Source organism: Alternaria conjuncta (genome assembly GCF_024043145.1).
Source record: "Alternaria conjuncta strain BMP 0040 chromosome Unknown scaffold_27, whole genome shotgun sequence".
Classification (NCBI taxonomy): Eukaryota; Fungi; Ascomycota; class Dothideomycetes; order Pleosporales; family Pleosporaceae; genus Alternaria; species Alternaria conjuncta.
In genome coordinates, this window is record NW_026250116.1 from 107,002 (window position 1) to 132,071 (window position 25,070).

At 52.5% G+C, this 25,070-nt stretch overlaps 7 protein-coding genes across 7 annotated transcripts; 2 read left to right on the forward strand and 5 right to left on the reverse strand.

Annotated features, from left to right (window-relative positions):
- Positions 1-397: 397 nt before the first annotated feature.
- J4E85_010868 (uncharacterized protein) lies at positions 398-2,466 on the reverse strand (the record flags this gene model as incomplete). The annotated part of the gene is made up of 5 exons (XM_051475071.1): positions 398-923; positions 978-1,246; positions 1,295-1,749; positions 1,819-2,337; positions 2,433-2,466. The coding sequence occupies 5 exons, from the start codon at positions 2,464-2,466 to the stop codon at positions 398-400; spliced, it is 1,803 nt and encodes a 600-aa protein (XP_051321097.1).
- A 1,068-nt stretch (positions 2,467-3,534) lies between these two features.
- VPS26 (Vacuolar protein sorting-associated protein 26) lies at positions 3,535-4,635 on the reverse strand (the record flags this gene model as incomplete). Its single annotated transcript, XM_051475072.1, has 4 exons — positions 3,535-3,638; positions 3,687-3,803; positions 3,851-4,348; positions 4,419-4,635. 4 exons carry the CDS (start codon positions 4,633-4,635, stop codon positions 3,535-3,537), a joined length of 936 nt encoding a protein of 311 aa, XP_051321098.1.
- A 1,308-nt stretch (positions 4,636-5,943) lies between these two features.
- Positions 5,944-6,688, forward strand: J4E85_010870 (uncharacterized protein; the record flags this gene model as incomplete). Its single annotated transcript, XM_051475073.1, has 2 exons — positions 5,944-6,192; positions 6,242-6,688. The coding sequence occupies 2 exons, from the start codon at positions 5,944-5,946 to the stop codon at positions 6,686-6,688; spliced, it is 696 nt and encodes a 231-aa protein (XP_051321099.1).
- Positions 6,689-7,515: 827 nt separating this feature from the next.
- On the reverse strand, positions 7,516-8,829 carry J4E85_010871 (uncharacterized protein; the record flags this gene model as incomplete). The annotated part of the gene is made up of 4 exons (XM_051475074.1): positions 7,516-8,162; positions 8,213-8,374; positions 8,430-8,745; positions 8,803-8,829. The coding sequence occupies 4 exons, from the start codon at positions 8,827-8,829 to the stop codon at positions 7,516-7,518; spliced, it is 1,152 nt and encodes a 383-aa protein (XP_051321100.1).
- A 654-nt stretch (positions 8,830-9,483) lies between these two features.
- On the reverse strand, positions 9,484-11,099 carry J4E85_010872 (uncharacterized protein; the record flags this gene model as incomplete). The annotated part of the gene is made up of 3 exons (XM_051475075.1): positions 9,484-10,416; positions 10,467-10,873; positions 10,925-11,099. 3 exons carry the CDS (start codon positions 11,097-11,099, stop codon positions 9,484-9,486), a joined length of 1,515 nt encoding a protein of 504 aa, XP_051321101.1.
- Positions 11,100-12,602: 1,503 nt separating this feature from the next.
- J4E85_010873 (uncharacterized protein) lies at positions 12,603-22,097 on the forward strand (the record flags this gene model as incomplete). Its single annotated transcript, XM_051475076.1, has 3 exons — positions 12,603-18,922; positions 18,979-19,192; positions 19,257-22,097. The coding sequence occupies 3 exons, from the start codon at positions 12,603-12,605 to the stop codon at positions 22,095-22,097; spliced, it is 9,375 nt and encodes a 3,124-aa protein (XP_051321102.1).
- A 704-nt stretch (positions 22,098-22,801) lies between these two features.
- On the reverse strand, positions 22,802-23,683 carry J4E85_010874 (uncharacterized protein; the record flags this gene model as incomplete). The annotated part of the gene is made up of 3 exons (XM_051475077.1): positions 22,802-23,166; positions 23,214-23,358; positions 23,423-23,683. The coding sequence occupies 3 exons, from the start codon at positions 23,681-23,683 to the stop codon at positions 22,802-22,804; spliced, it is 771 nt and encodes a 256-aa protein (XP_051321103.1).
- Between the last annotated feature and the right edge of the window lie 1,387 nt (positions 23,684-25,070).

The following is a 25,070-nucleotide window of genomic DNA, read 5'->3' on the forward strand; positions in this document are numbered from 1 at the left end:
TCTTGTTTGTGTAGAGTGCTCTTGTCATGTGTTCTTGGTTGCTACTGTCATGGCATAGTGGCTCATGGGGTGACGGGGGTGAAAGACGTGCGGCGGGAGAGGCTCAAGTAGCATCGCAAATCCAATCGCTAGCAAAAGGCTTGCGCGCAGCGTGCAACCGTCAACCGGGGATGCATCCGATAGGATATGGCCTTCCTGGGAGAGGTCATGATCGTGAGATGTCCAATAGAGAAGTTGCGGATCGGTGACGCGCTGCGCCCTGTTTCCGGTCGTCCTATTCCCGGAGCCGCACAAGCTTCCTCGCACATCAACCGACGCCGCTACATCTTCACCAGAAATCTACCGAGTAAATGCATCGAACTGTTTTCTTTCAACTATTGACATTACTTGCGAAAGTTCACGCCACCTGCTGAATCCTATCCTTCGCCTTATCCTTCTTCTCCTTGGCCTTCCACTTGATATCCCCCGGCTGCGGCCACCTGTAATTGACAGGCGACTCTCCACCCACGAAGATGCACAAGTCGTACATCAAACCACCGCACAACGCGCCAGCAATAGATGCACCCCAAGAACCATATGCCCAGTACCCATTCTCAAAGGCCGAATCGTATCCAACCCACAATCCGATGAGCCTGGGACCAAGATCGCGCGCTGGTGAGATGCCCAGACCGGTGTTGTAGCCAAGCCCGATCATGGTGACGAAACCTGTAAGACCAACGACGAAGGCTGTCATACCCTGACCTGGAGGCGAGTTCTGGTCGTCTCCTAGGGCGAAGATGACACAGACGAAGATGGCCATGTAGACGAAGTCGTTGAAGAAGCCGGTTGCGGTGGAGTATATGGGTCCTTGAGGGAAGAGAGCCTTGCCGGTCATCTCCAGGGTAAGACCGGGGTCTACTGCATGAATAGCGTCTGCGTAAAGGCTAACACGGAGTTAGCAACTGAGGCATTTTGATCAGCAGAAGATTTGAACTTACGCGTAAGCTACAGCGCCGGCACAAAGTCCTGCCAGCAACTGCATGAAGATGTAGACTATTGCCATCTTCCAGGGGAAACCGCGGTAGACGGATAGCGAAATCGAGATTGTGGGACTGAGATGTGAACCGCTGACACCGCCGCCGAGGTAGATGCCAATCATGACTGCGAAGCCCCATCCCCAGGCTTGGGTCTCGAAGCTGCCGGTGCCTTCTTGAGATGTGGCGACTGAAAGATTGACGCAAAGTCCGATGAGGAGGTACACAAACGTCTACACAGTATTAGTAAGGTTGCTGTCAGAAGAGTTAATGATACGTACGGCCAGGAACTCGGCAGGTGCCTGTGGATACTTGGCTCGCAGCCTAGCGATAGGGTTGCGATATTGGTTGTAGAACTCGCGTTCTGCCTCATGCTCCCGTTGTTGAATCTCTTTCTCTTCCTGCTTAGTCTGTGAAGACATATTCGTACCGTGTTCCTGGAGCGGTGGAAGACCGTCTTGCAAACCAAAGTGTTGCTGCTGCCCACGTCCATCAGAGAACTCCAAGCCGTGCTCGTTGACGGGCGCACGTTCCTGACCTTCATGATGTTCATGGCTGCGAGCGTTTGGTTCTTGGTTGCGGCCAAGCACCTGATCAGCTTCACTTGTTGGCACGCGTTTCATATTGACATTGCGGCCGTCGACCGTTGTCTGGAAATGCGAGGGATCGCGTCGTTGGTGTGGGCGACCGACGCCGTCTAGCGTCTCCTGAGAGTCTTCTGAATCTTCTTCCAAATCTGTCCACGTTCTAGTTAGAATGATTACTCTTGAGGAAGGTCACATCAAGGGAGTATATGAAGACTTACCTTTGCCATCGTGAAAGCCTAATCCATCTTGTCGAGCAATACCATCTGCATCCCCTTCATCGACCCGGTACAGAGACTTGCGCAGGTCGCCTCGTCCCCACCACATACCCTTACGTACAGTGCGTGGCAAAGGCGCGCCCAAACCGAAGACTGGCTTCGACTTTTGCTCATTGTACCAAGGGTTTAGTGAGAAGTAGTCGTTCTCGACGTCTACAGTCTGCTGTTGCTTCTTCTCAGGTCGTCGCGGCGGCTCTTGCCGAACATTCTCGCGAGTTGCCCGGCTCTTTCGAGCAGTGGGCGTGTTTCTGATGGTGCCCATCTGGGTCATACCCGTTGCAGTAGTGGTACTGCGCTCATTCTCGGGTCGTGACTCCAAACGAGCGGTGTCAAGTCTCCCGATACTTGGTGCATTGGAACGACTTTGTGCCAGACCCGATGGCATGCGTGTTGCCGAGGGTTGCTGTCGTGGCTCAGGCGTTGCTGCAGGTCTTTGGGATGTAAAGTAATCTGATTGCTGCCCTGTAGAAGGTTAGTACATGTAATTTCTAGATGCCGATGAGAAAGAAGCTCTTCTGGCTTCTCGGAAGAAAAGTCGAGCTTGTTCGGTAACTTACTGTTGTCAGCTTTGTTCGGCTGTTGTTGCGACATGTTGTATGCTCGTTTCTTCCTATGCCTCAAGGCAAGCAGACCCTGACAACCTTATATCTGATATGTACCGGACGTGGGAGTAAAACAGGGGCGTGGGAGGTGCCAAGTGTACAACATGGTGAAAAAGTAGTCCCGCGATTAAGCCATGGGAAAGTGAAGAATTCCATGCAAAACGTCATTTGCAGGGAAGCTTTTGCCTAGTACGCCCACGTCCCCATTATTTCGGGGAGACTCCTGGTGACGCGGAATCACACATCCCAATCATTTGGACGGGTTTTCATGTTGAGTGGGTGCGTACCGTTTTGGGAACTCAGCTTTAGTGGGTTTGCCCTGATAAGAAGGGTTCCATCGCGATCCTCAGGGTTGCGGCAAAGTGTGGCGTCGTGCGGATCGTGAGATTGCTGAACATCGGCATCTTTACTGTGGGTCGCATGCGCGTTCCGCGGAGCTGAAGCCTTTGTCGTCGACATAATCGGAGCGACAGATTGACATTATGGTGTCTTGTGAGCGAAAGAGTCATCAAAAGTCTCCTCGGAAAGTGTAAGAGGAATTGATGCAGGAACCGCGTAGGGAGTATTTAGGTGCAGATCATCCGAGCGCCTCGAGAACAGCCTCGACCAATAAGCACAACAACGCTCAAGAGGCCGCAACAACCGGCAGCGGCGATGCCGACTCATGGCCTACCTAGACAATCACACAAGCCACACTTCTCTGACAGAGAGTTCGGGACCAGAGCCGATGGTGCACCACGATCATGCAGGTGAAGACGCACTATTGCATCGTAATGTGGAGACTCGGCCAAGATCTCTACGTTTGCCCGATGATTTCCCTGCGACATTGCCGTCCCTGGGGGACTGCATTGCTGTATTTACACATGCACCATCCATGCACTGAAGAGCGCCCCAGTGTCTGCGTAAGCTCCCGCCGCCGCGGTGTGATAGTACAATGTTGAGCCCGATCCCGAGGTCCGAACATTCGCATGGTGGGTCGATGGGCAGCCTTGGGCAGATCCCACACCCCACGCCCAACAGCTTACAAGTATCTGTGCAGTGACTTCTATCTACGTCCTCACGACACTGCCATGAGCTTGTTCTGCTCCTGGGCCAACGTCAGGCCTTCCGGTGCTTGTCGGAATAGCACGATCTCGGATTGCTTAAAGTATCGACGGGCGTCTGGAGACAGGTCAGTCACAGTTGTGTAGAGATGTGCGTATGTCATACCTTCGTCGATGAGTACTAGACTCAAGTAGTATCGGGTGGAGTACTTCTTGTTGACTTCGCGGAAGGTGGGTGTTAGGTCGAAGCCTCCGAGGAACAACCTGATGGGAATTGTTTCACCTTGACGTCGTCAGCAATGCCTGTCGCAACAGAGTCATCGTGCTTACCTCGCGACGGTGAGCCGTCCATGATCTCGAAGCGAACCAGGGTCTCGCTCTCGTTGTACTGGTTGGGAGCAGCCCCCGTTGTCTCTCTTCTTATGATGGACAACTCCATGTGCTTGATCTTTAACCGTACCAGCAAGAAGTATATCCTGCCGACGATCACGTCCTTCAAGTGGTATTTCGATTTCGAGTACTCGAACTCAATGTGCAGGCAGTCTTCGATACCGACGTCCATCTTAATGGAGCTATTGGTCTCAGGCGGTATCCGGTAGGAGTAGACCCAGAGGTCCTTCTCTCTGACTACATCTGCCATTCTCCGCGACACGGTGACGCGCACAAAGTAGCGCAGCTTGACGTTGATGCCATTGTAGGATTCGTATTGCTTCTCGACGTTCTTGAAGTTGAAGTCGAACGTCTGCGGGTGCTGGAGCTCGCCAGGGGCTGCTAGCTCTTGGCCGAGGGAGAGGAACTCGTAGTGGTTTCCGCGGTCGAAGAACATCTCTGGCGCATTATGTCAGCACTGCGCGCCGAGATATAGCTATGGTGAAGCTCCAGGACGGCGGATGCCTACCAATGGTGCCGATGAATTGCACCTTGATGCCCGTGTGCTCGAGGCGCTTGCCATCCTTGGGCCTTACGGTGACCTGGCCCTTGACTGATTCACCATCCAGGTACAGCGGGACCTTCTCTTTGCGGTTCTTGTCGAGCTTGACATCAACGGCGGAGCGGTCGTCGAGGTCCTCGAGCACGATGTCGATGTCGACCGGGGTGGAGAAGAAGTACGACATGCCGGGCCAGAGAAGTGCCGGTGGATTGGCGCGTGTTCGGAAGCGGTATCAGAGGCACTCGTCGCGTCGGTGGTCGGCGGCGCTCGACTGGATGGCCGTGGTGTGGAGAGCTGCGCCCCAGATCCATGGCAACAGCTGATGACGCTTGTCCCCGTTGAGCCCGTCACGTGAGCGTATTCTGCCCCGCCTTCCCCGATCCCTCACCAACACCACCTCGTCATATTCACCCCCAGGTATCCTTGTTTCGGTCTTCACTGGATCCACGTCACGTCTGACTGCTGTTCTCGCCGGGTCAGATGGTCCTCCACATGCCCCTCCCGAGCCTGCGGAGATAGGCACCTGCATACGAAACAGCAAATATGCACTCGTTTGGCGGTGAGCTGCACACGAGCAGCTGCAATATCGCGGCGTCGTGACTGATCGGGACTGTCTGCACGTCTGGCTCAAACGTTCTCACCCGTCTGGACTATCCGGAGCATCTGCCGGGTGCCGCCCCAAAGACTAATCGACTAATCGCAACTCAAAGACTGTTCGCAGCCTCGATCCTCGCCGGCCCGATGCACTTTCAGATTCCTCGCCTAACCCCCACGCGCCATTATCAAACAGCTTCGTACCGCGAGTCAAAGCGGTGAGCTGAAGTCTATTGCTTCCAGGCAGAAACTCAGTCGAATCGCAATCTACTCAGCAGAGCGCCCTGCAGTTGCCTGGCGTTCAGAACTCAAGTCTGCGCTGGCATGTCGTGGTCACCGGCATGCGGGATGCATAAGTACCTGAGAAGGACTGGGGTCCTCATGCGGGGAGACTGATGCGCTACTCGTCATCCCACACGCGACAGGTCCACTTTCAAACGCCGAAGTTCTCTCTCTCCAGCCCCGGCTTCGCGGCTGTTACAGCCGGCTGGGCCTGTTACTGAAACTAGCTACACGCCCTTGCTCGTCATTCGCTGTTTGCTTTTCGGAGCGTGCCATCGTGGCTTGGCTCCCAGAATAACGACAAGCTCCATCGCATTTCACCCTTGCCGTTGCCGTCATGGCTTGCGGGAGAAATTTCCAGACCAGTATTCCAAGGTCCCACGCCTTAAAACGCACCACGCCCCAGCGCGAATCGGGGCGCTGTTGATTGCTTACAGTCTGCATACACTTATATTTGGTCCCGACCACATCGCAATATACTATATTAACCCTACCCGACACCCGTCCCTTTGTTTTCGGGAGCCCAACTCAAGCATTAGCGTCATACAAGAGCCTCACGTACTACAAACACTCATTTCCACAACAGTTTGACTCAAACTCCAAACTCTGTACCACCATGATGCAAACCGTCGATCTATCGCAGCCAAAGCCCATACAATATGCATCACCACCTACACCACCGGCTTCCAATACAGGCTCGCCATCCAAGTCCATGGCTGTCATGAACGAGACCGAGACCGCCAAAATGACCATTTCAACCCACCACCACATCCTCATCGTCACCGGTCCAGCAGGGTGCGGCAAGAGCACTGTTGCAAAGCACCTCTCGGACCGATATGGATTTGACTACATCGAGGGCGACGAGGTTAGCCAGTTCCCTGTGATCTATCTAATGCGTACTGACGTCTTTGCAGTTCCACCCAAAAGCAAACATTGACAAGATGGCCGCCGGCATCCCTCTCAACGACGAAGACCGCTGGGACTGGCTCATCCTTCTACGAGACCAGGCCATCACTGCACTGAAGAACGGAGCCAAGGGCGTCGTTGTTACCTGCAGTGCGCTCAAGAAGAAGTACCGCGACGTCATCCGCACAGCCCGCCTCTACGACGAGGACCCAAACGCCAACGTACACTTCGTCTACCTCCGCTCTGACATGGAGACCCTCCTCGCCCGCGTCCGCGCCAGACAAGGCCACTACATGAAGGACGCCATGGTCGAGAGCCAGTTTGCTGCGCTGGAAGAGCCCGACGAGACGGAGTGCAAGCAACTGAAGGATGTGGAGATCATCGACGTCAAGGGCAGCATACAAGACGTTCAGCTACTAGCCGGTGCTGCTGTTGACAAGGTTCTTGCGCAATAGCACGACGCCTGTAGCATCAGCTGGCTCTGATCTCACCTTTCGTTACGTCTTCTTCTTTTTCTGGTCGGTGTTGGGCGAGTGCGCAGGAACGCTGTGCGTGGGTTGTGACTCCTTGGTTTACTTAGTTACGGCGTTCTATTTATATCACTATACCCTCGCGAGACGGGACAGCATACATGGTTTGCGGAAATGAACAGTTACGACTTCACAACTTCTGAGCCTTGAAATGACCTATGCTGACTACCCACCGCCAATCTTTTCCCCTGCATCCCATGACATCGGTCGGAAAGATCTTCCTCTTGTCTCAGCCTAATGCTTGTCGGCTCCTTAGTGCCCGTTTTTACACGTGTGCGATCGAATTTCCGGTGTGTGCGGATCTACCTCCCACTCCTAACCCCGCTCTTCGTTACCAGCAAAGGATGCATGATGGCCCGCGGCCTATGTGGCTTGGACCACTTCACGACGATGACTAGATCTCCACTGCATTAACGGCTGTCTTCAGTCTTGGCCAAACATGACAGCTCTACGGTTGACGCTCTCGTTTACCGACTTCGTTTTGTAGGTTCGGGCTACACTATCGTGCTAGGGTATCTTTTTGTCAAGGTTACAAGAGTTGGAGGACGCATGATACAAATCAGACACAGGCAATAACGATCATGGTTAGCCATGGGTATATGAGCAATTGCGATGATTGCGTAGGAAGCGTTCTAAATGACTCAGCCTTGAGGATGAGTCTGACAACAACGTACAGAGACACGAGACTATGGAGTCGATGTGGTCATGAGCACAATTCAAAACGCGAAAATCGTTTAATACTAATGCCATCTCTAAACTACCTTCCCAAGCCTCAATAATGAATCTGACCGCTGTGGCAGCGATTGCCGCGTCGACTCCACTTCTCTCTCGACGGCAACGTCAACCTGTGTTCCTCCCCCAGCCATAGGCCTCAACTCCGTCTCACTACCCCACTCATTACTTCCCTTCCTATCCTGCTCACTGCTCGGCAACCTCAACGTAGTATTCCGACTCCACCTATGCATACTATACACACGACGAGACTTGCTTTGTGCCCCCAATGAAGCTGGTTGTGAAGAACCATATACCGGCCGCGTTCTCCCCATCGTGCCATTGAGCAAGTACCTGAACGCCGGCAGTGTAGCAACGATGACAGATACAGACGACTCGATATGACTCCACATGCTGAGCAACACCGGTCCATCGGCAAGGGTCGTCGGATCAGGGTTCGAAGTAGCCTTTGTGACTTGAGCGAGGCGTGCAAACGCGAAGGCGATGATGATGGTGCCGAGGGAGAATATAACTGCTAGGCCGAACTTTTGTTGGGGCGAGACTTGTAGTTTGCGCAAGAGGTTCAGAGGGAGGAGCATGATGAGGGCGTCGGCAACGACGTCTGCGCTCGTGGCGAACTTGATGGATGCGTCGGCTCGGATGAGGTCTTCGGGGTCGCTGCATCCGGCTGTGCGCGTTAGAAGGGTTTGCAGAGAAGAATGGGGGTGGGGTACTGACTTGCGCTCCAGTATTTGGATAGGGGTCGGCAGGTTAGGAAGTTGGAGGCGATGCATGCGAGATAGAGGAGTAGGACTAGTACGAAGGACGCCCACCATGCACGCATGTATACTGGCAGTCCTATCACCAGCCGTCTGAAGAAGAAGAGAATAGAGAACTTGGCTAGAGTGGCATATCAGCAAGATAGCCTGCTCACCAGTTTAGCAAGCCAACTCACCAGCCCACAGTGTAGTCCAAAACAACAGCATCTGGCTGAACATGAACTTCAGCGAAGTACGCGTCCTCTCGATGAACTCATCCGGCGGTAGTGGCAATGGCGTAAGCGGATCCAGTATAGCCGCTTTCGAATATTCCTGCGCAAGGAAGAACTGTGGTAGTAGACATGTGATAACTGCGGAGAGGGCAGTCAATGAGAACAAGCCGAAGAAGAGGAAGTAGTCGTCTGCGAAGAGTCGGTGTTGAGACTTCCATCGTAGAAAGCCCCTGAGGGTTGTGCAGAGGAATGATACACCCCAAAGGGTCCATATCAATTGCTGTCTAGGAGTTATAACTGTGAACTGTATTGTTGTTGTTGTTGTTGTTCGACTCACCATCAGATCGGTGTAACTGAGCGCCATAGTGGTCTTGACTCAGTATCTCCCCAGTTGGAAGGATGATACTGCGATCCGAGTGGACTACCTGCGAGATATGTATCTAGTCTTAACATCGTCGTAAATCTCGCCTTGGTCACTATCCCAACACCAAGACTCGCATTCGCATCCGGCCCCATCCTGGTTTGCATCGCGAAGCCTGATCTATGAGACGGTGGGTGCCGCAGATACGCCGTTTCCTACATGGTAGTCTTCGATGAATCCGTCCGTACATGGCGTGCATTCGATGGCGAGCCAAGTCCAACCAGTTGATACGGGTTGAACGGCGAGGTACAACAGCGCATGCAGGTGGCGGCAAAATTACGGCCCAATTCTTCCAAGCTGACTCTGCATGAGATTTTGTGTTGCTCGCATTACGAACATCCTACTGAAGTAGCACCTCCGGTACGAAAACCTGATCTCGGCCCTTTTCGAAGCCATCGTCCTAGGTTCCGCGGCGGCCGAACCGATCTCGCGGGTGGACATGGTGCGATTATGTTGTACCTTCCTGCCCGATTGAGCTTATCGTGAAGCATGTTAATGAAGACGTTAGGCGGTACACCGTATATTCATAGGGAATGCATGAGTTGTATTGATAGAGTTTTGTACACAATCGCCGAACCAGATCGTTGGGATCGTTCATCATGCATCGGCGACCTTCCAACCACCAGGCATGAGGTTAGTGTACACCTTGAGAGGGTCATACTTGGTACGAATAGTCTTCAGCCTCCTCAAGTTGGCAGCGGGATAGCTCTGGAAAATTGGCTGGCCCTTCCCGGCATCGTTCATGTAGAGATAGTCAGCGCTATACAATCCCGCGCGCAGCAAGCTGTTTATGCTGGCTGTGATCTCATCAGCAGCAGCCCGCACTTTCGCGTCATCGCTCGCCGAAGACCAGGTGAAGTTCTCCACCATCCAAAAGAAGGGTGCTTTCGAGACGTCGATGCCTTGAGGGTTGCCTCCAGTCTTCGCGCTGTGCGAGAGGAATGCCTTCGTGATGGGCTGGAAGGTAATCGAGGCCTGGAGATTGGCAACGCTAGGCAACTTGGCGTTGACGCCGGAGACGAAAGTGTCGTGGATGAGCTGCACGGCCTTTCGGTCAACAACGGACGAAAGTGTGCGGAATTCCTGGCGTAATCCCAATGGCTGCAGGGCATCTGTAGCTGAGATGTAGTCTGACAACGGTTGCAGTGCGTATGAATCAGCGACCGGGGTTAGCTTTGGCGCAGTGAAGTTTTCGAATACGTTGGGGTTGTCAGTGACGGAGTGGTAAAACTTCGCAGCCGCATAGACAGTCATGTTCGCCGCGGGGAAGGTAAGAATAGTCGGAATGATAGCAGCTTTGGGGTCAGACCCTCCATATTTCCCAAAGTTGTACACGCCGTCCAGGTAGCCAGATGCCTGAGTCTGATCGAATTGACCGATGCCGACGTGAACGTCGCTGCCCTCCACCGGTCGCAAGTCAAATCGTGTGACGATGCAGAACGAATTACCGCCGCCCCTCAATGCCCAGAAGAGATCTGAGTACTTGTTCGTTGCCGTCGCCTCAACGATCTGGCCACTTGAAAGCACACACTACCCATTGTTAGTCATGTATATCTTTATACAGAAGATTGGCGACATACCTCATACTTCATAACATTGTCGGAAGCGAATCCATACTCCGATGAGTAGAAAGAGATGCCGCCACCGAGTAACAAGCCGGGAACACCAACGTGGCCCACCCGACCACCGACAGCTGCGAGCCCAGATGGTTTCAGATAGGCGTAAACGTCTCTCCACCTGTTTCCAGGTCCGACAGAGACGACAGACTTGTCTGAGGAAAGTGACAAGGTCGTCAGATTGGAAGAAGAGATTAAGACACCCGACCCATCGATCCCGTTGTAACCAGGGATTGGCATATGCCCTCCACCTCGCATGGCAAATTTGGAGCGGGTCAGTGTCATTGTGGTGACCGCGTAGGCAACTTGCTGGGCATTTTGTGGGACGAAAACGCATGCAGGGCTGCTGTACACCGTAGCTGACCAGTATGCTGTGAATTGTTAGTGAAGATCGGGCCGAATTTTCGAGGATGTTATCATACGCTCTTGTGTCTCATATAAGTAGCCGGAAGTTCCAGGCGAGAAGGTACTGTCGGGGTATTTAGATCTCAGCTTAGAGCAGGCGGCCTGCTCTCCACCAGAGAGGCTTTGTGCCGCACCTGCTGCGATGGACGGCGCAGCAAACAGCAAAGCTGCGACACCTGCCAGTAGTACCATTCTGATTGTAATGGGAGGATGGCTAAAGGTGAACCTGATGGGCACCAATGGGCGAACGTTGATGGTTATGAGGAATTTCGGACGGATATAACCATCCGCCTGCGCGGCTCAAATACATCTGGATGCATGTTGATCCAGCGCACCTAGGTCTTCCGGATACCGGGGGTGTTGCCCATTGAGGAAGCAGGAAGGGCCGTCTGCATGTCCAGCATGTAAACTATGCAGTAGATCGCAAGCGAAGCAGTCGTGCCACCCGTATGTACGAGGCGGGTCTTCGCAAATAGTCCAGACATCGGGGCATACACCAGGGCAGACTCCAGAACCTGGACCTCATGAGCAAGCCGCAATGCAGCAAAAAAAGGACGTACGAGAATTCGTGGACCGAACGCGATGGAGGGTTAAGAGGCAAGGGATGCAAGGATGAGAATACGCGCTGTACGGCGCGGGCTGGCTAGCTCAAAAACACCCCATCCTCCGATGATCATTTAGCGCGGATGCCAAGGCCGACGACGTTTGTAGGCTCGATCCCGAGGTTGCTCTTACCTAGGTAACGACACATCAACGCTTCGCTCTTCGCATGCGAACATCCATCCTGCTGGTCTCAAATACTGACGCTCCATCATCACTGCACGCATCAATTCCATGACAATGTCAACGAGACACAGCAGACGCGTCTTGCGCGGCCTAGCTTCGCCGTAACGCGTGACGTCATAGCCTTGAGCGGGCACACGTCTTTCAGATAATGGCCATCAACAAGAGAAGGAGGCTGGATTATGCAAGAGACAAAATGAGGGAGGCCTCTTGGGAATCGTATTTGGCGTCGAATCAGCCTGGGACTGTTGCCTTGCGCATCCTGGGTTTGTACTACACGCACGCGCCACACAGCCACACCATTGGGCCATTCACTGAGCGGAATGGCGCGTGGTCTTCCAATGCATGAAGCAGAAGAGCATATCAGATATGGCGTGGACATTTCAGTGTACTCAGCCTTGTTTTTTTTTTTTTTTTTGCAGACAGCGACGCCCATGTCGCGGCGAAGTGATGAGGCGGTGGGCAATCGCTGCGCAGCCCTGGAGTGCTCAAGTGAAGGTGAAGTCTGTTTGCCTGTTTAAGACAACAACAACGCGCACAGTCGAATTTCACCTCTTTCAAGCGAGCATTTTTCTTGCGTCGTACAGAGATTTCGTCCACCGTCTTTCGTCTTTTTCCCCACCTTGGACTACCGCTCTCGCTACCACGACACCACACTTTCTCCTCATTGTTTTTGGTCGCGACTGTTGCTATTCCATCTTCGCTACTGGGTTAACACCCTGAATATTATTCTGCATTCTGAATAGACAGACCGGATAGCTAAGCCCATTAGGTACGTGGGGTCCGTCGCGCCTGCAGCGCAAGTGCTACTCGCACAGCAGATACCTATACCCTTAAATATGCTCCTTTTCAGGCAAGGTTACACAAGCTGACTCATGTATCATATAGTGTACTCCCTGTGGTGTCTACACCATGGCGTCGGCAGCGGCTACGGCCTACGCCTATCACCATTTGGTACTTCCTCCGAAGCTCCCGCAGCAGGACGACCGCAACGCCGCGCACGACTTGACTCTTGTCAATATTGCCATTCACGCCCTTGAGTCTCTGAAATCCTTTGTCAACAGCGAGCATGTCGGCTCAGTCGAAGTCGCCGTCATAACAGTCAAAAATCTTCGCAGGTGCCGGGACCACCATGGCAATAACAGTGAAGGTCAAGTTCAAGACGTTCTTGCCAATGTCGCAAACGGCGTCGCTACTGGTAAAGTTCCACTGGAGATTAAAGAGCAGAATGCCGGGATTCTTGTCGGCCGATCTTCAGACAACTTGGTCTTCGAGTTCTTCGAGCTTTCTCCTACGAACGAGGCGGCTATGCATCCAGGCCGACTAGTACGAGAGTTTCCTGCCCATGCATCACAGATACCTATCGGAAAGGTCAACCCCGATCTTATCGAATCGATCTCCAGGACCATAGCTACAATGACGACCCAGACAGCTCCTGGCTTCCAGCCCAAGATAACCAAAAACAACAAGAGCATGGACGAACAGCGCGACACGACGCATCCCGGCATGACAACCGACTTCTTCTCGAACCTTATCGCTGCTTTCGGTGAGCCGACAGATGTACGCCATAGCACGAAATATACCCGGGAAGAGGTCCTTTGGAATGACTGCTTTGCACCATGGCGACGGTCCCCATTATGGCTCTTGTTACGCGTATCGCTACAGCTGCTGTTCTCCCGACAAGCACCTTCCAGTCTCCATGCCGACGGTCTGTACAAAGCCTTCATGATCTTTATGCTATCACGATTACTCGATCTGGGGAAACAGCACTGGAAAGATTTGGGTAGCGAGGCGATTCATATCACATTAGCCAAGTTATCCCGACGGCTACGCAAGTTCGAGCTTCTCAAGCAAGAAGGGTACCTACAGCCAGGCTGGGCACAACATATTCATGACCGGATGATTAACGCCCACAAATTCATCAAACATCACTGGCAGGATCAGATCGACAACTCTCAGGCCAATATCGACTTCAGCACCGTTGCCCAGCTCAAGCCTAAGGCCGATGTCGACATGAAACTCTCCGGGTTAGATGCATTCTTGTTGGCGGTCACGTCTCGTCAGCGAGAAGTCTCGTCGTCTACCTTCACTCCCACTTCCGGGTATCCATCTTATCCAGCTACTCAATTACCGGAAAGCATAAAGTCGTTCGGTTCTCATGAAGACAAATACTTCCGCCTAGCCGCTTTCGAGAAGTGGGTCGAACATCATCTTGTTGACTGGTACACTTCACATCTCCACGATGGAGATGCATGCGGGAGTCTACGTACAATCATGACTAGCTACTATGACGTTGCTAGTAGCACCTATGCTGGAGTGCCTGTCGGCCTATCTATCATGTATCTGACGCTTACTGGGCTTTGGATCGCATGCGACCGGATCGCATGCACGATATATCCCATGCTGCTTGATTATGATCCTGAGGTCGATCTGGCCGAGTTTCAATGCCTTACGCTTCCCCTCAAGAGCCACCTGAACCGCTTGGACGCTTCAGAGCGCTATGTACGAATGCGACAGGCCACAGCGGTGAAAGGAAGACCTTCTGTCTATCGAAGGTTTGGAGACCCTGACTCGTTCTCTGTCCGATACTTTGATCGGTGCGAGACTCTTCAGGCTACATTATCAGATATCGAACTTGATGCCGCTGCCAAGCGCAAGCGGAAGTGTAAAGAGCTGGCAGATCTCAAGCTACAGTATCAGCAGTACATGGACCAGTACAATAGCAACGTATGTGAGGAGGTATGGGAGATCTACAATCGCAGACACGGCTACAGACGAAAGGTCCACTCCAACAACTGCAGCAGATGTGCAGCGAAGGCCAAGGCAGATTTCCTTACGATCCGGATCTACGAATGGCCAGTCTCCTCAAAAACACCTGTAGCAAAGGCTACGGTGTTTGAGTTGGCTGTACCGGATCCCTACAGCAACTGGCGCGATGCCTCAGCGCACTTCATTACCACGGTTCTCGGCTATAAGGATGCGAACCAATTACGACCGTCACACTCATACACGCTCAACAACCACCAGGATCTGTCCCATCTGCTATCCAATGGGTACCATCGGCGGAGAATAGTCCCACTCTCAAATGTCAAGAGCCACACTGCCACCCACAGGAAGTTGCAGAAAGCTATTCCTCACTTGAACGATGACGATGTTTGCCTTGACAACGCTTTACAATACGCCTACTACGACGTTTCCAGCGGCATCTTCAACGCTAGCATGCCCAGTTGTACAGAAGAAGTCCCGAAGAAATGCCTATACCCCATGCCAACGCGATCAAAGGCTCTTGAACGCTTCATGTATCGCCCACCAACATCGCCCGATGGTTTACCAGCCAACGAAGTTATCGCCAGTTTGTCTGATTGTCCAATGCACTTCTCGATCGATGAGTATAAGGCTTTGGGCGCGCTACCGCTTGGGAGCAACCTTGTCCATTCGAACATTCTTGCTCAGCTAGCGATTCCATCAGTCGACTTTACAAAGATCGAGACGCAATGTATAATTCTCCAGGCTGTACATCAGGCGGGTCCGCCAAGTCAGTGCATCGAGCGGTCAGGCCACTCTATCCTTACAGAAACCTCGTTTGGCCATGCTATGCTCGCGCAGCTTGAGAGCAACTTGGGCCGCATCGAAGAAAACTGGGAATCATGGAGGGCTGCAGCAACATTCTCCTTACTCGCTCGACGAGTACTGAGCTTGACAAGAGCCCAGGACGTTCGTTCTCGCGCGCTTGATTACCTTGAGACTTTGCGAGCGGTTTGCTTGAAATGGTTACGACGCTTGAAGAAGCGGGTGGCTGCCTCAACGGACGACGGCCAGCGCACAGAACTTTGGAGCCGCGCTACAGAGGTAGCGCTGCTGTGCACCTCGACCTATGATGTGGAAGAGCCTGACTTTGAGACTGTGCTTCGGCAAAAGTCGGCAATCTCAACGTTGCTTCAATCGTCTATTGTTGTGCAAGAGCACTGTGGAACCATGCAGTCGGATTTCACAGAGCTTTTCGGTATCTCACTACAGTCGTGGAAGTCATTGATGTATCGCATCCTTCCGACACTACGAAATCGCGTCCTCGAGGATGACAGCGGTCTTTCGGATGCCATCAAAGCGAATTGGGCCGCATTCGAAGAATCGAATTCCAGTAATTCTTGGTGTTCACTGAACGAGAATCGCCAAAAGCAATGGATGCTCACGACATCCGGAAATCTTCCTGTGCACTTCAACTTACTCACTGGAGAGTTGCTTGTCAATGGCCTTCCGCTCGCTCGTCTTCCTGCCGAGTACGAGCGCCACAGGATGTATGAGCCTTTGTTCCACAAATCAGCTCTGGAAGTTGTGCCAACCGATGAACTTGGGTTCAGGTTCTCTGCCAAGACTCTATACCATGGCTACAACCTTCACTTCGGAATGACGGGCCAGGATATGATCCTGTCCGCTTTCGGAAAGGGTACGAGGCGGCTTGAGTTGGTACCTTCACGTCTTTTTCAGGGCTTGTTACCTGAGTCATTTGTGACAGATGCCGTACACTGGTATGATTCCAACGCTCAAGAGCTCTTGTTTCGGCCTATGTATGCTCCCTGGTCGACTGAAGACGATGATACACGATGGCGCCTCGTACGACACGGAACGTCATGGCGGCTAGTTAACAAAGACAAGGTTATGATCTGCGTGCGTAGCCCTACAGCTCGTACCATCTCGAGCATTTTGGCGCCCCTAGAGAAACCGCTACACATGCACATGCGTCTTGTTGGTTCAGACAATACTTCTGATCTCCGCGTCGAGATAGAGCTACCGCGACTACAAATCTCGTTCGAATTTGTCGAAGCGAGTGACCATTTGCGCTCTCGCCAATTTCGCGACATGATTATCGACCCTGATCAAACCATGGGTGCCCTTGTTGGCATGCAAAGCCGGTTGATATTGAGGTCAGCGGAAGGTCGGCGAATGATGATCATTCCGGAAGGATCAGTCGGTTTCGCGAAGGGAGATCTACACCATCCTGAGGTCAGAATTCTAGAAGACTCGGCAACTCGGATTCGCGCTTATGACATCGACGAGACTCTTGGCCAGATAACTGGAGATGGAAGCCTGCGAAGCCGCCTGATCTTGTGCTACATGCACGCGCTAACGTCTCACTGCCTACCCGATCCTCTGGCTGGATGTACCGGCACTGAGTCAGCTATCTCAATTCTGAGATCAGCAGCTGTGGGATCGATTGACCTTCTCGCACCAGAAGATATAGATCTTCTGACCTGTCTGGCAAATCTCTCGGCTACGAGATCGTTTTATCCCGAGAACCTGAAAGTAATGCAGCGTACGAAGTGGGATACGAGTCTCCCATCGCTATCGCAACATACTTCTTTGCGGTCTCTCGTATTGAGCCTATTACATCAGGTTGGGAGGATGCAATTCTTCTACCCTGACAAACACAATGACTTCGAGTTGATCAGAAAAACCCAGAAGAAATTGATGTCGTCTTCAACTGCCTATTTGGATGAGCGAGCTTCAATTCGCACTGCCACGTTCCACGTCGCCGGCTTTGGTGCAGAGCACTTCAGCTCTGCAGAAGACTCGTATTACGACCGGCGAGACGTCCAATTACATTCCAAGAGAGGAGCTCAGTCTCATACGACAGCCAAGCTAATGCTACGGGATCGATTCAGCCTTCACGGCCCTATCACAGACCTCAAAGTCAGGCTCCTCCAACAGCACTTCAAACATGCTACCATCCTCGGAGTGAATCGTTCCTTCGATCCTGTAAGTCTCCGATACGATTCAAAGTGGCTGGACGATGCATCAAAAGCAATCATAGAGCAATGGTGCACTCTACAACCAGGTCTAGCTGGCGTGTCTACCAGCAGCAAAAACAGATACGACATAATCACATGGCTGTCCACGATGGCATACGGAACATCGGATATGAATGTCATACAGGCTTTTGCCGCATTCTATATCTCACAGGATTTCTCCACAGTACAACCACCTGCTGCTTCAACGTTCGAATTAGCGAAGGGACATGTCTTTCACCAAACCACGATTGAGAACATCCTTCATAACAACGCCAAGCCATTCGAAGATTCTCGTGAAGCGATGTCACCAAAGTCGGCATCAGAGACTGAAGAGCAGCATCACAACAGAATGAACTCCTTGTTTCGACAACGGAAGAATAGTGCGATCCAGAACTTCGTGAGCGGCTTGAAGAAGCAGTGGCCAATTCAGGTTCCTACATTACCGCAAGCGGCTGCAATTGACACGTATGTCAATGTTTCCGATGCAATGGTCACTATCCGGAATCACTTTTACAGCTGGTACGATAACCACTTATTCATGGAATACCTCGGCAAATTGTCAACGATCATGGCACGACAGGTGGCGTCGCCGGTTGTGACACCACAGCATATCCTCACCTCGCCGCCAAAGCAGCCTCAGCTCAGCGACTCCACTCGGCATCTCAGCGTCCTGGATGTGTTCGCTTTAAGGCCATCTCGGTCCATCGAAACCCTCTCACTAACAGCTCCTTCCGAGCCTGCCGTTACGGTCGCCAAAGGACATCTGCCTGAGAAGCATTCGGAGGTGAATGAAAGGCTTGAGGAACTTTGTCGAAGAAACATGGTCTACGCCACCTCCAAGTGTGAGCGAGAGTACGTTGAGAATCTACGATCAAGCTGCGATGCCCTCAACTCGTTTGTCAACAGCGATGTCATGCATGACGAGTTAGTTGCAGATGTTCAAGCTCTGCTGCACGACTACCTCAGCAAGTGCCAGAACCATCTCGAGACCTTCAACTCCGCATTGAAGGGGCTTTTTAGCCACCAAGTCGCCTTTCAAACACAGCTGTCGCCACGATTATGTACAAAGTTCTGGCTCGGTCAACTACACAGAGACCGATTCGACACACTATCGTCTGCCTGGAAAGAAATTGTCATTCAGTATGCGCTCGCTATCACCAATCTACAACGCGCTCAGCGGCTACTCCGCTTATCCAAGAAGCCGGTCGATCTCGTGGAGGAGCTCCGCCATGTTGGACATAGCAATTGGGATGTGCATCAATACCCAGAGACTCTTCTCATCGAGGCTGAGAGCGGAATTCTTGTACGAGCCGAACAGGAGTTTATTGCTAGCCAGATGCGTTCGCCAAAAGATGGCTGGAATATCGTGCTTCAACTGCTCATGGGCGGTGGCAAGAGCTCAACTATTCTTCCCATACTGAGTGCTTTTCATGGAGACAGGAAGAAGTAAGTGTCTCTAAGCCCAACCGATCGGACGACAGCATACTAATATTAGAAACTAGGCTTGTCCGAGTGGTCATCGCAAAACCCCAGAGCCGGCAGATGCTGCAAATGCTGGTCGCTAAGCTTGGTGGTCTCTTGAACCGAAAAGTTTATCAGATGCCCTTCTCACGCAACCTCCGACTTAATGCTCAAGATGCCGTCACCATCCGCGAGATCTACGAAGAATGCATTCGCGAGCGCGGTGTATTACTGATTCAACCGGAGCATATCCTGGTAAGTCATGGCTATACGAAAGGCATATGAGACACATACTGACTTCGTACCTCTACCCCTACAGTCTTTCAAGCTGATGGCAGTGGAATGTGTTCTCATTGATCAGCCAGAAACCGCTCGGAAACTGCTAGCAACTCAGCAATGGTTCGACGACGTGTCATGCGACTGTATTGACGAGAGTGATGAGAACTTCTCGACCAAGTTTGAGCTCATCTACACGATGGGTAGCCAGAGTTCGATAGAATACGCTCCAGAGCGATGGTTGATCATTCAGGATCTTCTAGCGCTAATCCTTCCTGTGGCGAAGCAGGTCAAGGAGATCCATCCCGAGGCGATTGATATAGAAGGCGATGGCGACGGGCGGTATCCCAGGATTAGGTTCCTACGACCTGACGCTGCCGATCTGGCTTTGCGTCTGCTCGCGACAAAGGTTGTTGAATCAGGCGTAGGAAGTCCATCTCGGTCGCAGTCTCCCACCATGCAGGCCGCGATACTGCGCTACATCTCCGTAACAGAGCTGGAAGCTCGTGAGATCGAGGAAGTCGAACACAGCAAGTTCTGGACCGAGACGACGAAGCCGGCGCTACTACTTCTCCGCGGGCTATTTGCAGGGGGCGTGCTGAACTTTGTGTTCTCGCAGAAGCGGTACCGCGTTAACTTTGGTCTCGACAACTCACGCACTCCAGCCACTCGTCTAGCCGTACCATATCGCAGCAAGGACTCTCCTTCACCTAGGAGTGAGTACTCACACCCTGACGTTCTTATTTTATTGAGTTTGTTATCTTGGTACTATGAGGGTCTCACGAACGACGACCTTTTCGATACCTTGATTCATCTGTTGAAGTCCGATCAAGCAACCATTCACTTCGACGAGTTCGTCAGCACCGCGTCTTCAAGTCTACCCAAGGCCTTCAGACAACTCTCTGGCATCTCCATACGCGATCGGCATCAGTGCGTTGAGGAGGTATTCCCAGGTTTACGGCATTCCAAGAAGGCCGTCGACTATTTCGTCTCTCATCTCGTGTTCCCCAAAGAACTGAAGCAGTTCCCTCTAAAACTCAGCGCGAGTGGATGGGATTTGGCGATCCGGAAACCGAATCCCACGACCGGCTTTTCGGGAACAAACGATACCCGGCATCTTCTTCCACTCAACATGCACCAACTTGATCTGCCGAGCCAACAACACACCAACGCTCGGGTCTTGTCATATCTGTTGATGGATGAGACTTCTGTGGCCCATTTACCCGCACGCGCCATTGGTAGTACAAGCAGTAAAGATGGACAGCATCTTCTTGCTTTCATCGAGGGGTTACATCCAGACATAAGAGTTATACTGGACTGCGGCGCATCAATCCTTGATATGAACAACCGAGAGGTGGCTGAAGCCTGGCTGAAGCTACGAGGCAACGACGTCGCAGCTGTTGTATACTTTGAGGACGAGGAACTGTCTGTCCTAGATCGCTCTTCCAAGATCGAATCCTTCCAGACATCTCCATACGCGAAGATGCTAGATTCGTGTGTCGTCTACTTAGACGAGAGCCACACACGGGGAACAGACATACCAGGATTACCACGACACTATCGGGCTGCCCTGACGTTAGGCAGTCAACTGACCAAGGATCGCCTCACACAAGCAGCTATGCGACTACGAAAGCTCGGTAATGGCCAATCGGTGTGCTTTGTCGTACCCGGGGAGATACGTACCAAGATCTATGAACGAAACGGCAAACCGCCCGGTACCCCAATCGACGTTTATGAGGTACTGGCGTGGGCGATAGGCGAGACCTGGTCTGACATCAAACGTTCGCTCCCACTGTGGGCTGTGCAGGGGAACCGATTCGAGAGCCACAAGCACTTGTTGTTGGACGGTGCCAACACGACCAAAGGAACAGCGGAAGAGTTCCTAGAAGAGGAAGCAGCAAGCCTGGAGACTCGATACAAGCCACGCGAGCCAGACGATGATGGCTCCAAGCACCTCCAGGATTGGGACGAATCTAATGAGAACATTGTCAAGATCGTATCACGATGCCGTGATTTCGAAGCCATGGGCTTTGGCTCAGCTGCGCTATCGGAGGAGCAGGAACGCGAACTCGCCCCGGAGATCGAAGAAGAGCGCCAAATCGAGCGCCCACCGCGCCTGAAGGCTCATCCACATAACTTTCACCCAGACCTCAAGCGCCTCATCGATACAGGAGAGTTCTGCTTCAGTTCAGAAGCATGGGGACCGGCCTTTGAAGCCCTCTGCACCACGAGCGCTGCCAGGGATGTTGATCTGAGCAAATTCCCTGACGACTTGCTGGTCACAGCGGACTTCATACACACTGTTCAAGTTCCTCCAGGATCGACCCGCGCGTCTTTCGTATCCGACTCGTACCAACGACCTGTGCAATTCGTACTTTCCGTCCATCGCAAGGGAACTGTTAGCAACCTCATCATTGTGAGTCCCTACGAGGCCAATCAGTTGCTACCTCTTCTCCGCCAGTCGAAGACAGTCTGCCTGCATATCTTCGCGCCGCGTTCCAATGCCAGCTACGCATCGGTCGATGATCTCATGCTATACAATGTCGGCCGCAACTTCTTGCCTGGTTCAGTCTCGCGTAGCTTGACGATGCAGCTGAATCTCTTCGCCGGGAGTCTCTATCTACGATCGCTGTCGGAGTACGCCGAGATCTGTGACTATCTTGGTCTTCTAAAGGGAACAGCGAAAGACGGTCAGGAAGTCTATGCAGATGGCTTCATTGATCCGCCAGCTGGGATCTGGGGGCTGCAGAAGTCTCCTGTGCCCTTCCTGCGAGCGCTACTCATGAAGATCCGGCGGGAAGGAGAAGGCGTCGAGAAGACCCATCTGGGTAGGATGCTAAGCGGAGTTCGGCTGGAGGAGAGCGACTTTGTGGTGGAAGAGTAGTTGGCTATTTTGACGGTTGGTGACGATCTAGAGACGAAGATTGGATGAGAGAGAAAGGATGTTACACGAAGAGGCGGTAATGACATCGGCACAGCTCTACACCACGGTTAGAAGCACTGTCGGTGTGTCAGCAAGTAGTAGATACAATGCACCTTTGTGGTATAATCTCTTTGGCATAATCGCGTGATGCTTCCGCCTTTTTCGAGGTGTCGCGCGTCGCGTTTCGCGTGTCGCCTCGGTATTGCCATCGCCCCATTGAGACTAGCGCGCCCACGTCATCAGCACCAGCCCTGGAAGAGTTCAGGAGTCCCTGTCATTTGCTGCATATACGCCATTAAATCATAACATCTATACAAGTCTCGTTGTTGTGTATGCGTCTACCTCAATGATGCTGCTAATTACATATTTGTAGAGTGCGACACCAATTAAACCCACTATTACAGCAGTAGTGCGCGCGATTCGCGGCTTCCGGACTCAACACCACACCCATACAATCAGGCATCACTTGTCATCAAGATTTCGTAGAGCAACCTTCTCGATTCGCGCAACTCTATGTTGCCAATATATACAAGAAAGAAGTCAATGTATGTACAATGCTTCCAGAGCGAGCACAACAGATGCACTGCATCCCCACCATCCAATGAAATCCACCGATGCCCGCCGATTCGTCCTCGACATGTTGTTCAAGTCTTGCTCTAGGCAACCTAGCAAGAAGAGAGAGGCTCCTTGTAGATGCAGGCGTCGGAGGGGCCCTTGGAAACGCTCTCTGGCTCGCTGCCAGAAGCAACACCCTTGAACTCCTCGCAAATGACCTTGACGGAGCTGGCGCAGTTGGTAGCGTCGATGGTAGCGGAATCACCGAAGTTCGGGTTAATGCCAGCAAGGAGCTTGCCGTTGGAGGCCTTGACGTTCTTCATGATGACGTGGCGCTCGGCGGATTGCTTGCAGTTACCGCAGGAGCGGTATAGCTTGCCGAAGGTGTCAACGGTGAATCCGTCGATGGTGACGGTACCAGCGCCGTTCTGCTGGATGACCTTGTCTTCAGCGCCGGTAGCTCCTCCACCGATTACTAGAAGGCGTTAGCTCAGTCCGGGAGTATGTGCAAACACCTCTTACCAGTTGCGTCACCATCTTTCTTGAGAGAAAGCGCGTCCTCGCAGACAGCAGCCCACCAAACGTTCTCGATGGTGCAGCTGCCCTCGCAGTGAACACCTTCGATCTGGTCCTCACCGATAATCGCGTTCTTCAAAGTAGCGCCATCCTGCAGAGGTGGAAGTACGAAGTCAGTATATGTCTCACATGCACTTCCTACAGCCGTGACATACCTTCAGAATAAAGACCGCGTCAGAATCTCCGCCTTCGGCTTGGCCAGTGCAAGACACGCCACGACCATAGGTCTTGAGACCGCCGTCAAAGGTGCCAGTGATCTCCATAGCCTCCTTGAGCGTCTGGGAGCCCTTGGAGGCCGGGATAGGCAAGCTCGCCCGCTTGTTCAGGTCGAAGAAGTTCATGGGAGAAGGCTTGCTAGGACCGGCGGAGACGGCGACGGCGAAAGCCACGATGGCAGCAGCGACGGAGGCCTTCATGTTGATAGTTGAAAAGGTTGGAGTTGGAAAAGCTGGAGAGCTGGAAGTTTGTTGGAATGAAGAGAAGGACGTTGGGTTCGGCTAGCGAATGTAATGCGTCGAGCAAAGGATTGAAAGAAGATGAGAAAGCTGAAAGACTGTAAAAGACTGTTGTTGGCTCGATGGTGAGTACGGATTTTTGGGTGTGTCTCCCGCTCCATCTTATACCATCCACGGATCTGTTCCGACATCTTCTGGATGCCTGCCGTCGGGACAACTGCGGAAACTTGCAGGTTTGGCGAAATCGCATATAGATTGAACCCACACGGCTCCGCCTACCCTCATGGGCTTTGGGCTTGGCGATTATGCTCATCTGTTTGAAACAGTCCTTGGATTCGCGAATCGTGATCCGCGCGGTCTCTACCCGTTTCGCCTTTTACGCCAAGAGCGATGCGTTTCAAAGAGGTGACCTGGAAGTTCCTCCAATGGGAGGTGTTTGTGCGCACAGCCTGGAGAACAACGTAGGCGTGGAAGCTAAGCCTAATCTGCAGCATGTCAAGTGTTTATGGTATGGAAGAAGGTTGCGGCTACGGCTGTCACGTCCAGCACCCTCGAGGTCCTTGTTCTGCACCCAACCTTGGAAAGCAGGTAGTAACGGCTGCGACATACGTTGTGTCTTCGCAACGCTCACACAGATTGATGGCAGGAGACCACAATGGCACATCTGCTGAAGTTGCGCGCGGGCATATCCCAGCGCGAAAACATTGCACTTGAGTGGTGGAAGAAACAACCCAACACCACAACTCGAGCACGTGGAGTCACAGCGCTTCTGGTTGTGATCGTCGCCATCACAGTTCTTAGTATATTGAAGTTGCAAACGTGCACCAGCACAAAGAGATCGGTGCCATCGAGCCGCCTCACCAAACACGACCCCGTTCTTCACAGACCACGTCAGGCTTCGCGGAACTTTTGGTAGCGTGGTTCGAGATCCGCTTGGCATTCCCCACTACCTGGTGAAGCAAGGGGCGGGAAGCTTGTGTATCGACACAGACAGCAAGGCTGCAGACAACCCACTGACTCAAAGTATCCACATTATGTCGTCGACATCGAATTTTCAGATATCTGGCTGCATATCTGTAACAAACATGCTGGATTGTTCAGTAAACATCGACAACCCGACGAAGGCAGCCGCCCGCCACAGCGCACCAGGACGCAGACATCACACCAGACACCGAAATGAGAGTGACATGCATGAATCAATCCTCCACGCGGCATTTTCGTACAACGCTCAGCGGTCAAGCGTTTTTTTTTTCTTTTGGTGAAACATACCCAGCTCCGAAGTTGACCCAGTCCAGACACCCTTCGCCATCTGACACCACCATCAACAGCACGAACGGCCTGACGTCGC